Source organism: Cebidichthys violaceus, unplaced genomic scaffold (assembly GCF_023349555.1).
Source record: "Cebidichthys violaceus isolate CVI_PGR_0920_01 unplaced genomic scaffold, fCebVio1.0.p SCAF_12, whole genome shotgun sequence".
In the NCBI taxonomy this organism is placed as follows: domain Eukaryota; kingdom Metazoa; phylum Chordata; class Actinopteri; order Perciformes; family Stichaeidae; genus Cebidichthys; species Cebidichthys violaceus.
The window spans coordinates 14737437-14749674 of NW_027176285.1; the positions used below are offsets into that span (position 1 = coordinate 14737437).

General features: G+C 46.3%; 1 protein-coding gene across 3 annotated transcripts; it reads right to left on the minus strand.

Annotated features, from left to right (window-relative positions):
• Nucleotides 1-1015: 1015 nt before the first annotated feature.
• zgc:63972 (protein CutA homolog) lies at nt 1016-6879 on the minus strand. Of its 3 annotated transcripts, XM_068706634.1 has the most exons (7): nt 6587-6669; nt 6400-6460; nt 5934-6082; nt 4872-4931; nt 4129-4174; nt 4001-4050; nt 1016-1397 (listed from the first exon to the last, which is right to left on the minus strand). In XM_068706634.1, the coding sequence occupies exons 2-7, from the start codon at nt 6442-6444 to the stop codon at nt 1295-1297; spliced, it is 453 nt and encodes a 150-aa protein (XP_068562735.1). In that variant the 5' UTR covers nt 6445-6460; nt 6587-6669; the 3' UTR covers nt 1016-1294. The 3 variants fall into 3 exon arrangements, with proteins under 3 accessions (XP_068562735.1, XP_068562733.1, XP_068562736.1); XM_068706632.1 differs by lacking the exon at nt 6400-6460 and having other exon boundaries at nt 6587-6875; XM_068706635.1 differs by lacking the exons at nt 4872-4931; nt 6400-6460 and having other exon boundaries at nt 6587-6879.
• Between the last annotated feature and the right edge of the window lie 5359 nt (nt 6880-12238).

Sequence of the window (12238 nt, forward strand, 5' to 3'; positions counted from 1 at the left end):
TGACAATAAGCTGCCTGCATTATGTCTGGTAACAGTGTTTTCATGTGTATTGAAACACCACCATCTAGTGAACATTTAATCAAATTGCAGCATTTTTCTTTTGCAATATTTATCTCACACAGTCCTCACAAAGGCAGGGGAGGCATCTGTGCGTACGTATGGAACATTCAGACACACATTGCTGTGAATGGGTACATCGTAACAAAAACACACACACACACTCACACACACACACACACACACTCACACACACACTCACTGCCACCAAATGGCCTGATCTCCGGACATCGATGGGGAGGATTATTTTGGCTCCACAGACACAACACCCGGCTGAACGCTGTCGGCGTTTCTTTTGTTGGGGCCTCATGCCGGAAACGCTTTCTGCAGACCGAGTGCGCATTTTTGTTTGATGCGGTAAGCGTCTGACCTGTGTGACCACAAATGAGTGTACTGTATTTCCAATCATCATTTGTGAAAGCAAGAATCCAGATAACAAGACCATGTGACCACGCTCTCAAGATGTGCAAGTGTAGCCGAAAGGCCGATTAACAAATGAGTTTGTTCTTTGTGATTCAATTTGAGTTTTCATTTGGCAAAGACTAGTCCTGTGGAGATCAGGGATGTGTTATTCCTGGGAGACCTGATCAGATCGGCAAGATGTAAACAAAACAAGTCCTCTGTAGTCCTGTGTGGCGTTATTTGAGGTTTTATTAGTTCAAACTGAGCTAACCTGGAGCAAAGTGGTGCTGACATCAGCAGTGTTGCCTTTTCTTTACTTGTAAATACAACACAGAACAGTGGTGTGTAACCTTTCTGCAGCCCGATGGATCAATAATCCACAGACCTGTAGGCGGATTGTTATAGTATGGGCAATGTTATGTTCAATATATATATACATATATATATATATATATATATGTATAGTGACCCCATCAATATGCACAAACTATTATTATGTTAAACCCGCCTACATAAGTGATGCCACCTTAAATGAATACATGAATGAGAAGCAGAAGGAGAATGACTTGTTTTATCAAATGCAAATATGCAAAGATGACTGCTGTTACAGGATGGTGTTATCTGTGTGAGAGGTGTAAATGCAGATTTCTATTTAAAAAAAAAAAAAAAAAAAGCTTCTATGTGTCCGTTTGGGTTTACTGAGAACATCGCGGCACGAAGCAGAATGTAGCTTTCCGAACCCTTCGACCCGAAGCCCTCGACCGACAGACTGCGGCTCGCCGTCCGTTGTTCGGCAGCGGTCCACGCGGAGGCCGGCTTCCACTTTGGCGGCGCGTCAGTCGTCCGGAACGGCTTCGTCCATCCACTTCACGTACGCCAGACTGCCGTCCTCCACCGGGAAGCTCAGGACTTCTGGGTTTGCGTAGGGGTGGACTGACCTTAAAAAGAGACCCGCGCAAACACAAGCGTGTCAGATAAGATGCAGAATTTCCTCATAAATATGAACAATACAGCAGAAAGTGATATCTGTCCTAGACAAGGCAAACTTATTTGTATGTATCCTCTCTATTATTATGGTAAGATATTATGTTTTCAATAATCTGCGCTAGCGGGAGCATGCAGATGTTGAACAGACGGGCCCCGAGAATGAGGCCTTCATCTTCTGTATAGTCCGATAGTCCTTCAAAGATGACGGAAGAAAGCCCCCACTCATTTTTACAGTCTAGTAATGTGTTGAGGTCAATACTGAGCACTGAGATCTGATAATAAGACTGAAATGCCGACTAGAAGACAATTGTTTCGTACCAGGAAGTTGTGTGAAGCAGTTGAAAAACAGCCTTTTAAATGATTTCACTTAAAGAAAAACAGTTTGATTTCGGCTTATACAATTGCTCATTAGCGAGGATTTAAACGGCGTTATTCAGAGTGACTAAATAACTGCAGGGCCTGCGGGAAATAGCCTGGGAGCAGAGAAGTGTTCCTTGCAGATCTGATCTGATTCAGCGTGTGGAATAATCAAAAGCAGCAGCAGGAGGAGCAGGAGGAGGAGCTCAAGTGTTGTTTGTGTGGTTGATGGGATCAAATTGCGTCACGTTGATTGAGTTTTGTTTTAAGAGCGCGCGAGGTCAATGCAACACGCCGCACCTGATGCGGAGGAACTGACGGCTTGCCTAATTTCACTGTTTCGTCAGTGAAGAAGGAGGCATTCGTTGCATAATTTAAAGGTCCAGTAGCTGCTGATACAGGAGTCAACGCCTCAAATACGTCACGTGCATTATTATCATTATTATTGCATCTGGCTGTCATGTGGGAGAAGGAGGACTGCCTTTTCGATTCTCCGTTCTAAATTATAAATATAGTCTCTCTTTATGGATGTCATTATTATAATTTTTAGACAGTCTCCTTTTTTTTTTTATACTTTGAATAAATGAATAATTCACTGGTGTTTATAGCGATATGCTGTTTTGGTGATTAACTGCTCGAACATGTTTGTGCGCCGCGATAAGACCGTGAAAAGAAAAAGCGGGAAAGATCAGAAAGGGCAACATCAGCGTCTCCACGTTCCACGGTCATCCATACAAGTTTAAATATTAGGGTGGCCTGTAGATGTTTAAGAATTATTAAATCAAATGGGCGGGGAGGAGTGAAGGGAGGAGGAATTAGGAGACCGATCCGCGAGCTGGACGTCAACACGCCGACATCGAGTCTGTGACTTGGGGCGGAGGCCCTGAAAAAAAAAGAGGCCTACAGGCCCCAGAACAGATCGAAGGTGTCAATGTAGCCGATCCTTTTTTTCAGAGCCATGTGTTCAGCGATAAGGCTCTGAACGCTGCCGGTGGGCCACTGATAAAAAAAGCTGCCCTTCCACTTTGTCCGGAACAATTAAACAGTTCAATGAAATCCTGATTTTCTATTCTGAGAATATCTTTCGCCCCCGACATCATCGAATAATATGAGTCATTTTGGTGTTTACTTATCAGCTAAGGATTCTTCTCTTTCATGTCACAAATCTTAGCTCCTGGGTATTTAACCGCCTACGTCTCTGATAACGGCGTCTCGTTAGATTCAGACTTTATCACCTCCCTTCTGCTCAAAGAGATCTTTTAATGCTTTGAACCTGTTTTTCGAGTTGTAACGTCGGAGTGACTGTGGTCGTTCTTTATGCCCACATCTTGGCTGACCGCCAGATGTCCTATAGGTCAAAGTTGGCTGAGCTGAATTCATATACTTGCTCCCCCCCCCCCCCTGGGAGCACATCATCTTTAAGGTTTTGCTGCCAGGTCGTCCCAGCAGGTAGAAATCCACTGGTTTTTGTTAGTGAGTCTCGGGGAAAGGTATGGTGTCATTTAGAGATAGCCGTCCATTTAAGTCTCTCAGTTCAGTTTAAAGGAAAAACGTCCTTAAATGTTTTGTAGAAGAAGGAAGAAGTATGAAAAAGTGCCAAAAATAACAAGCGAGAAGAGCGTCTGCACCGTAGCCAAGTGGGAAGCAGCAGCCATTTCGGGTTCCTGCTAATCCCAATTATTTTCAACCTGAACTTTTCAACCCAAATAGATGCCATTCAACAACTTGGCACATGCACACGTCTGACCGTCTGATGCTGCGATCACTGACGGTCAAATGAGCAGAAACAGAGAGGATGATGGATGCTGGTGCAGAGGAATGGTTGTTTCAAAGTCGCGTGTAACGTGAGATACAGTTCGTCTTCTGCAATCCTGTAAAGATGCGGTTACATTCTTGATCGAACACTTTTAACAAAACATCCCCCTTCGACAGCAGATTCCTTGAAGTCTAACATCTGCAAAAATATGTTCAAGCCGAAGCGTCTGAATCCTGTTGTCCGTCTCCATCGCTGGTTTTATTCACCAGTGCAGTGGCCCGCTGTAGGTTGTTAAGAACTACCGTGGAGTCATTTGAACTACACAACAAGGTCAAAGTTGAAAGTAACCGCTGTGACCCTTTGCAGCATGTCTACAGGAGCACGCACACCTTAAGCGTCGTCAAGAATCTGAAACATGCATTACATGAAGCAACCTCTCACCTCACAAAAGCTATGACCTGCTGAATCCTGGAGGTCTTTGTCTTCACCAGCTGCAACAACAGTGACATCTCATCTTACACTTCAGTAGACGTGTTTTCTCACAGAAGGACTTTCTCAGTAAAGCTCACCATCAGAACTTCACTGGCATCCTGGATGTCTCCTTTCCAATAGTACCTGCAAGAACCAGAAGACCCGGGACATTAGAAGGTACGCGAGGACACGGTGGACCGTAAAGTACTAGCGACTGAAAAATGCAATTAAGTAAAATAGCTTTCGTGAATTACTGTATTTTCAGAAATAACACGTCAATCAAACTGTTGGCCAACCATTCATTATGGCTGCTGTGACTCAGAGTAACACTGTCAAACTGCACCAGAGAGGCTTTTATAGTGTCAGATGCATAACTGCCTCTTTGCTTTTACACACGATGCTTTTTTTTTTCTTCTAAAGGATTGTGAAAGACAAACTAAGAGCCCATATTTACACATTTGAAATGTCAAAATAAATGTTGAAGTGTAAGAATAAATAAGGATATAACAGAAACTCCTTTTCTATTCGGTTACCCTGCATCCTCTCCACCCACAGTTCTTCTTCCTCTCTTGCTAAACGTGTGGTTTATGCATTAACAGGAAAAGCTCGTCCATGCATATAAACTAAACCGCTTCCAAGGCTAACTGCCACTCTGCTTCCAGCGATGGGAAAACTGATAAAAGCCATTCAGCCTGTGGTTTCCTTGGTAATAGAACTAGGAATAGAACATACGTGTGTTTACGTGTACATGCGAGGGACAAAACAACAGAGCCATAGCCTTTGTGTTGGCGCCCCGGCCGGGTACAGAGGTGTGTCAAGGTGGAGGGAAAATATGATTTACATTGTGGAGGTCCTGGAGAGAATGTTAATGCTGGCTGCCAGCCGCCTCTCCATGATCGCCCTGGAAAAAAAAAAAAAAGAAGGCAGAATGGTAGGATGGACACGGAGGGGGTGGATACGGAAAGAGAGGAGAGAAAAAAATGAAACTTTTACGAGCCGCCAGCTGTTTATCGATGACGCCGTTTAAACTTCAGCCCTTTTTGTCACGTTGCTCTTCACAGGAAAAGGACTATTACGCACAATAATTCAGAAAAGAAGGTTGAACTCTTCTGTTTTCTGCTGCTGCTCAGCTGATAATACAGTTTAATACCAACTCAGTCGTGCCCCCCTTCCCCTGAAGGGAGGGGATTTAAATATATCTGGCAACCTGCACCGCGCACCGCTACCTTCTGTCTTGACGCCTGGTAAATAGAGCTAATTTACATGCAGCTGAAATGCCAACAAAAGGGGATGAGAGTGCCGAACGTTTGACAGCACTGTATCTCTCCTCTAGATAGAAAAGTCAAACTTGCTCTCTGTCTGGCTTCTCTGACTTTTTATCGTTTGAATCACTTTAACTCGAGTCCATACCAGAGCAAATGAATTCAGCTAGCATCCAGACTAAAGGGACGTTTGTGATTTCGTATTGCATGTCGGTAGATTCACCGTTTTGTTGCCGAGAGTTGGATCCGAAAGGCTGTCGCCACTCTCTGTACGGTAAGCATGAAGCTGGAGCCAGAAGTTGGTTAGTTTAGCTTAGCATAGGGACTGGAGGCAGGGCTTGGCTCTATCCAAAGATTATTTTAAAGCACGCTTACTCATTAACATGCTTTATCTGGTTTGTTTAATCTGTGCAGGAACTGAAGTGTGAAAACAACAGCTTGTGGTTTTGGTGACTTCTGAGAGGTATGCAGATTAAACAAACAAGACATAAGATTACATGTTAGTGAGCTTTAGAGGTCCCAACATGTGGAACAATTCCTTTTGCTGTATCTGAGCTGATGAATCAGTTCCAGTCTGATTCATCTGTCTCCAGTAGCGTGAGGCGGACTGCGGAAGGTGACACCTGGGGTCACTGCTGTACCTGCCGATGTCCTTGGCTGCCTGCTCCGTGGGGCTGTTGATGAGAAGAACGGAGTGGTGGCCCGGCACATAGCTCCCTGTGAGGGCCGAATGAAGCTGGACCCCGATGGACCACAGGCCAGGATACATGGACACGGACAGGACCAGGAGCTATACAGAAGGGGGTCGGGGGTGCAATGAGGGGACATCTCAATGTGTTGACATGTTAAAGAGCATGTTTGTGACATCCCGGGCTGATGTTGTTTTTTTTTTTTTTACATCTGACATATTTGGACATTTAGCTTATTTTATGTTTGGATGATGGCGAATTTGTAACTCAATTTAATTATCTGCTGGCCTCTGAAAGGATTGCCATGTTTGGATTGGATTCAGAATTCATCCTCTTATTATTTGGCGCTGTCTGTCACAGATAAATGAGTATAGGCCCTGGGTTTTGGACGCAGTGACCAATTTATAATCCGTCCTACTTCTCCGCACAGCAGCACAGCCAGACACCAGGCTCGGACGTTCATCCAACACAAATAGCCTCTGTTTGAATAAACACAATCAATAGCAATTTAGCAAATTCCAACAGCCTTGAGTTTTTTGTTTTTTTTTTCCCCTCAAAGTTTAAATGATTAAAAGTTATCATGACACAATGTGAGCTCTTCTTACCAAGCACGACATGAGCAGCACCGATCGAAACGCAGAGAGGAAGACGGCCTCTTTTTTAAGGCACCGGGACAGCCACTCCATCCTATTAGTCGCGACAAATGTCATCTCCCACAGTCCGAGCTGGCGCGCACAGGAGGAGGGACGCGCTGCGCTCAGGAATCCGCGGAGACTTGGTCCGAGGAGGATTCGTGATCAGCGGTTAAACGGCCGCTTTGTGAAAGAGAGAACAACTCTATTTTTTATTATAGAGGAAGTTATAATAGAGGAAGTTGACATGTACTTTAGGGTCGGACAGTCAAAAGGTAGAGATACATCTCCGCGCCGTTCAATTGGTTGCTTGACGCTTCCTGACAACGCCGGTGACCAATAACATTGGCCGGTTCACCTTCCTGCCGTCCTGCCCTCCGCGGCCCGGGTCATAATCGGCTTAGGTTCGTGCCTTTACCGTGTAAACGCTCCCGGCTCCGGGTGGCAATTTGAAAGCTCACCGGAATGAGAAGAGAACGAAATGGTTCTATGAGAATGTCCTTCAAACACAGCAGTGTTGTGATGCAGACTTTATAGCGACATAACTTTCTTTTATTCAATCAATGGGAATGTTTCACACTCCGATACCTTCACACAGAATGGAGGTTTAATGGAGTCCGAGGCTTGATTTTTGCAATTTTCATTCCTTCACGTGCAGCGTGGGGGGGGGGGGGGGGGGGGGGATATGAGAGTCCACACAATATGAGGAAGTAAACAGAAGCAAAACGTCCCAATAGTTTCTCCACCAGCACCTTCATCCGTCGTGGTTTATTGTGACATTATATTGACATGCTTTATAAATAAAAAAAAAAGGCTTCTGTCCGGAACAGAACAAAATCAATACAACACGATGCATGAGGTCCACATATCCCTTATTATTTATGTAGGAAACATTGCACAAATCATCAGTCTCCACAAAAGCCTCAACACGGCAACTAAACCATTATAAGCTCTTTAGTTGCCGCAGTGAGTTGTAAACTTTAAACGGCCAGATGGTAAAGTTCCAAAGACACCGTTTGTGTGAATGATAACGTTTAGGGGACACTTGTTGCGAACTATTATAACTGCCATCGGTCTTTTAAGCTTGGAGAGGAAGGAGCTTTTGAGTGGCATGTAATGGGATAATCAACACTTCGCACCTGAACAACACAGATGTGTGTTTGTTTTCCTCTGTGAACGCGCTGATTGCTCGGCAACGGGAGGAAAGCAATGTGCAAATAAACAGCGCAGGAAGAGAAAAGTCTCTGTACCCTCCTGTTCACTCATCCTCTCTGCTGGCAGAAGGCCAGTCTCATGTCGACACACAGATCTGCTGGCGTGGGCGCACACACACACACACACACACACACACACACACACACACACACACACACACACACACACACACACGCATCACTGTCACACATGGCGACTAAAGCAAGCTTCAGATAAGCTAAACAGAAAAGCCAAGGACCCTGCTATAGGCTGCATGGGAATGAGGAAGATTCAGAGAAAAAAAAGGGGAATCTTGAAGAAATATGAATAATTCAGAGGTGGATTGTTGAAGCGAGAGCAAACCAAACATTCCTTCTGCTCGGCGTTTCGTTTGGCGTGCATGAAATAGATGCATGTTGGGAAACTAGACGTAGAAAGACAGATTAGTGGAGGAAAAGAAAGTCAGTGTATCAGTAGTACGTTTTGTTGGTTATAATAAGTTGGAATATTCCACGGCATGTGTCAGAGTATCAGAAGTCAGAAGCTTTTCATAAAGGGTTTTTGTACAGGACGTCCACATGGGGGAGTTGTGGGTCCACGCATTTCTCTATTCATGTCCCTCCTTCCATTGTGGATACATTAAATGTAGAGTGTTCACTTAGCATGTGTACAGCTCACATCGGCTGAGATTAAACGCAAATGCTCCAACAAAGCAAGTTGCGTGACTCATCCCAGTCCCTTTTTCTTTGTTTTGTTTTTTTTGTCTTGACCTCTCCCGCCGCCGTCGGATACGCTTTCCACGGATCACAGAGCGAGCAGCAGGGGGCGCCGCGTTCCTCGCAGCTTCAGAAACAAACCAATTTGTTTCCTCCGAGTTCACACGCGCTTCATTTGAGAGCCCCTCAGAGAGCTCCAATAGAGCCACTTAAGCCACTGTTTCCCCGACATGAAAGAAGGCAAAACCAAAATAGCGAGATGAAATAAAGGCGGGGGAGCCGCAGGAGAGGCGTTTGATCTGGTTGTTCTGGGGCATCACTCAGAGGGGTTCACTTCCCCTCCGGAGCGCCGAGGCCTGTTTGTCCCTTCAGAAGTCTAATGTGAAAAATAAGATACATTTTATTTCCGTCTGTCTTTCTTGTCGGTTTGTGCATAATGAGGCCACAGGGTCTACAGTGAGAGCGGAGAGAGGAGGAAATGCGAGATGAGACGAGGAGAAGTGCAGCGGCATCTGGCAAGCCTCGCCTAATTCTCCATTTAAACTGCGACTGTCTCTCGGCGGGATCAACCAAGTTGCCTTCGCTGCGAAATAGAGCGAATTCTAGCCGGGAGAATTAGAGGGATGAATGGAGCGAGGTGTGTGAAACACGGAAACAGAGAGGTTACAGAGAATTGAAACTCCCGAAAAAAGGTCTCGGTACATTCACCGCCAGCGTCTCCCTTTCTGTGTGGCGGTGCCCATTACTGCACTGAATGGGAGGTGGAGCATGTAGGGCCAGACACCGCGAACACAAGCGGACACGCAGAGGTCAGATAAGTCCTAATGAAGGGTCTTTCCGGGCTGCGATTACCTCTAAAGGAAGAGGCCGGTTCTCCCAAAGAGGTTAATTAAAAAAGTCGTTGGGGCCGAGCGGGGAAGTGTCTCCATCACCGCCGTGAACCCCGGCGACCCCTCCGTCCTCCAGGACAGACGAGACCATCCATCACCGCTGATTCCTGGGCTTGTCCGGCCCCTGCTGGTGCCGCTGAAATCCCTGAGTGACAAAAAAACCCAAAAAAACCACAGAAGCGTATGTAGCGGTAGTTGTGACAAGCAGCGAGGAAAAGAAAAAAAAAAAAAAAAAACGCCACCCGCCGAGACATCCTCTGCTGAAGTCCCGCAGGTAATGAAACCTCTCCCCTCTCAAGGATCAGACAAACACCGTATCTTGTCATCTTCCCTCCATTCTGTCCCTCGATCTTCTTCTATTTTTATTGCCCTCTGTGTCAAAACAACTGGAGCGCACAAGGCCATTTATCAGAAAACTGAACTGACTGTCATGTTGTTTATTTCGTCTGTGCCCCCCAGAAAAAGAAAAAAAAAAAAAAAAGATTGCAAAAATCGAGTATTTATGTTTGTTTAGCAACATAAGCACACTGTTCATACCCAAAACCACGGGTAAGCATTTAAGCTCAATGCTTTGCCGCGAGGAGAAAGCAGAGAGTAAACGGGAGCATCGCCTTCGTGGAACACAGAGCGAAAGAATCAGCCGCCATCAATGAAAAAAATCCCTCCAGCGATCCCTGCTGAGAGGAAAGATTTGTCATCCCTATTTCCCTAGTTCTGGGAGGTGAGGCCAAAGGTGTGATAGTGTGCAAAATGGAGAGACACAGTGGGGACAGGCTGACTGTCTAGGGGGGGGGGGGGGGGGGGGGGGAGAAGATACAGGGCGGATAAGAGGAAAGACAAAGAGAGAGAGAAATGGAGCGTTTTGGTTGATTGGGTTTGAGATAGGACAGAGAGCCTGGAGCAATCTTACAGGGAAAAGTTAAACATTTTCATAAATCTATTCTCGTGGAGTTCACCTGCAGCGGCGGGAGGCTTAAATCACGTCACGCTTGATTGGTTGAGAGGGAGAAGCCGATACCCCAGCGCGGGAAGGGGGGTGGGGGTGGGGGTGCAGAAGAAACCTGTGCTTCCTCATTACACTTTCCTCGCCGAGCCGTCTGCAGCATAACCGTTCCCCGTGCTGACGCAGGTAGAATGAGCTCATTCCTTCTCCATTCACAAGCTGAGTGCACCAAAAAAATTCAGAGAAGGGAGAAGCATAATAAGTTCAGACTCCAACTTAGAGTGCCTGCAGGCAATAAAGTGGAGGATGAGCAGTGGAGACTTGATGGAAGGAGAGGGTGTGTGTGTCGTGCGTGTGTTCGGAAGGGGCTTACAAGTGAAGAAAAGAAGAGAGGAGCGCCGCTCTCGACTGCACCATCTCTTCACCTACATTCTCACAAATCCTCTTAAAAGTATTTATCCTCAATGCTTTCCGCAGGGATGCTGTGAACGACGGCCATTACATTTGAAATAATGACTCTGAGTGCACTCACGCACGCACGCACGCACGCACGCACGCACGCACGCACGCACGCACACACACACACGCACACATTTCTGGCGAGGAATCCAAATGATAAAAACTGAGCCACACAGGTGCAGGTTCATGGTTGGTGTCTAGCTCATACAGTATGAACTTTCACATTGAACACATAGGAATACATACGCAGAGATTTCAGATAATCTGACTAGAAAGCAAAGATTCTGTCCGTCTGTCCTTCTTTCCGTCCGTCTGTCCGTCTGTCTGTCTGTCTGTCCGTCTGTCCGTCTGTCTGTCCGTCCGTCTGTCCGTCTGTCTGTCTGTCTGTCTGTCTGTCCGTCTATCCGTCTGTCCGTCCGTCTGTCTGTCTATCTGTCTGTCTGTCTGTCTGTCTGTCCGTCTATCTGTCTGTCTGTCCGTCTGTCTGTCTGTCTGTCTGTCCGTCTGTCCGTCTGTCCGTCTGTCTGTCCGTCCTTTTGACCGTCTGTCCGTCCGTCCGTCTGTCCTACAGATATCTCCAGAGCAGCTCTTCCGATGTTCTTCACACTTGGCGGAGTTGTTGCTCGGGACCCAATGCAGTGCTTTGTTGACTTTGGTGCGACTATGACACGCGACACATTCAATGCTAATAAACTTTGAAATTGACCGTCAAGCACGTCGTAGCGAGCGGACCGCGGCTCACGGACCGGAATTTCACTCTTCAAGAGAACCCGTCTTCGCTTCCACGGAGTCAACGTGAGCGGATAGCCAACTGGAAGCAGCGTCGACCCAGAGAGGACTTCACCATTTGACCACGAGTAAGCCGAGCCCTGGGTGTGTTTTTCCTTCCAGAGTAAGACTGTGTTTCCCAATGTAAGACTTGATACCGACCAACTATGAACCGCCAGCAAATCAATTCTCTTCTTTTTAACCACAGTGATGTTTTTTAGGGCCGGATTTAGTGATTTGGGGGCCTCAGGAATCCGCCATCTTGCTTGGGCCTTTTTCCTGCGTACAATGATTTAGAACAGGAACATAATTCAATATTTTTTCCATTTTTAAACAGCTCTAGGCCCAGGCTGCCTACTTCTGCAGTACAGTCTGCCCCTGATGTGTTCTGACCTCGAAAAGCCACGGCTTGGGTGTGTGAAGGAAACTCTACGTCATGGAGGGCGTTTTGATCAGGACCCAAGGAAGCGCAGTGTCGAGCGTGAAGTTGCCCGTATGAGCGGTTCTCGAGAAGACACCGTCGGCCGAGCATTCGACCCGATCCAAACGGGACGCAAACGGATGGAGGCAAAACAAACTTCTAAAAAGGTTCAGTTCTGCAGAAATTCTGTCTGCAAAGGCAAGGTCATTTGAACAAAAAACAAAAAGGTAATGG

Bases quoted from the DNA above. Each gene is read 5' to 3' on its own strand.
- zgc:63972 (XM_068706632.1), bottom strand. From the start codon at position 6,691: ATGACATTTGTCGCGACTAATAGGATGGAGTGGCTGTCCCGGTGCCTT. The intron at 6,083-6,586 runs GTAAGAAGAGCT...CCTTCTGTATAG, and splicing joins TGCTGCTCATGTCGTGCTTG to CTCCTGGTCCTGTCCGTGTC. The intron at 4,175-4,871 runs GTAAATCATATT...TGGTTCTTGCAG, and splicing joins CTCTCCAGGACCTCCACAAT to GTACTATTGGAAAGGAGACA.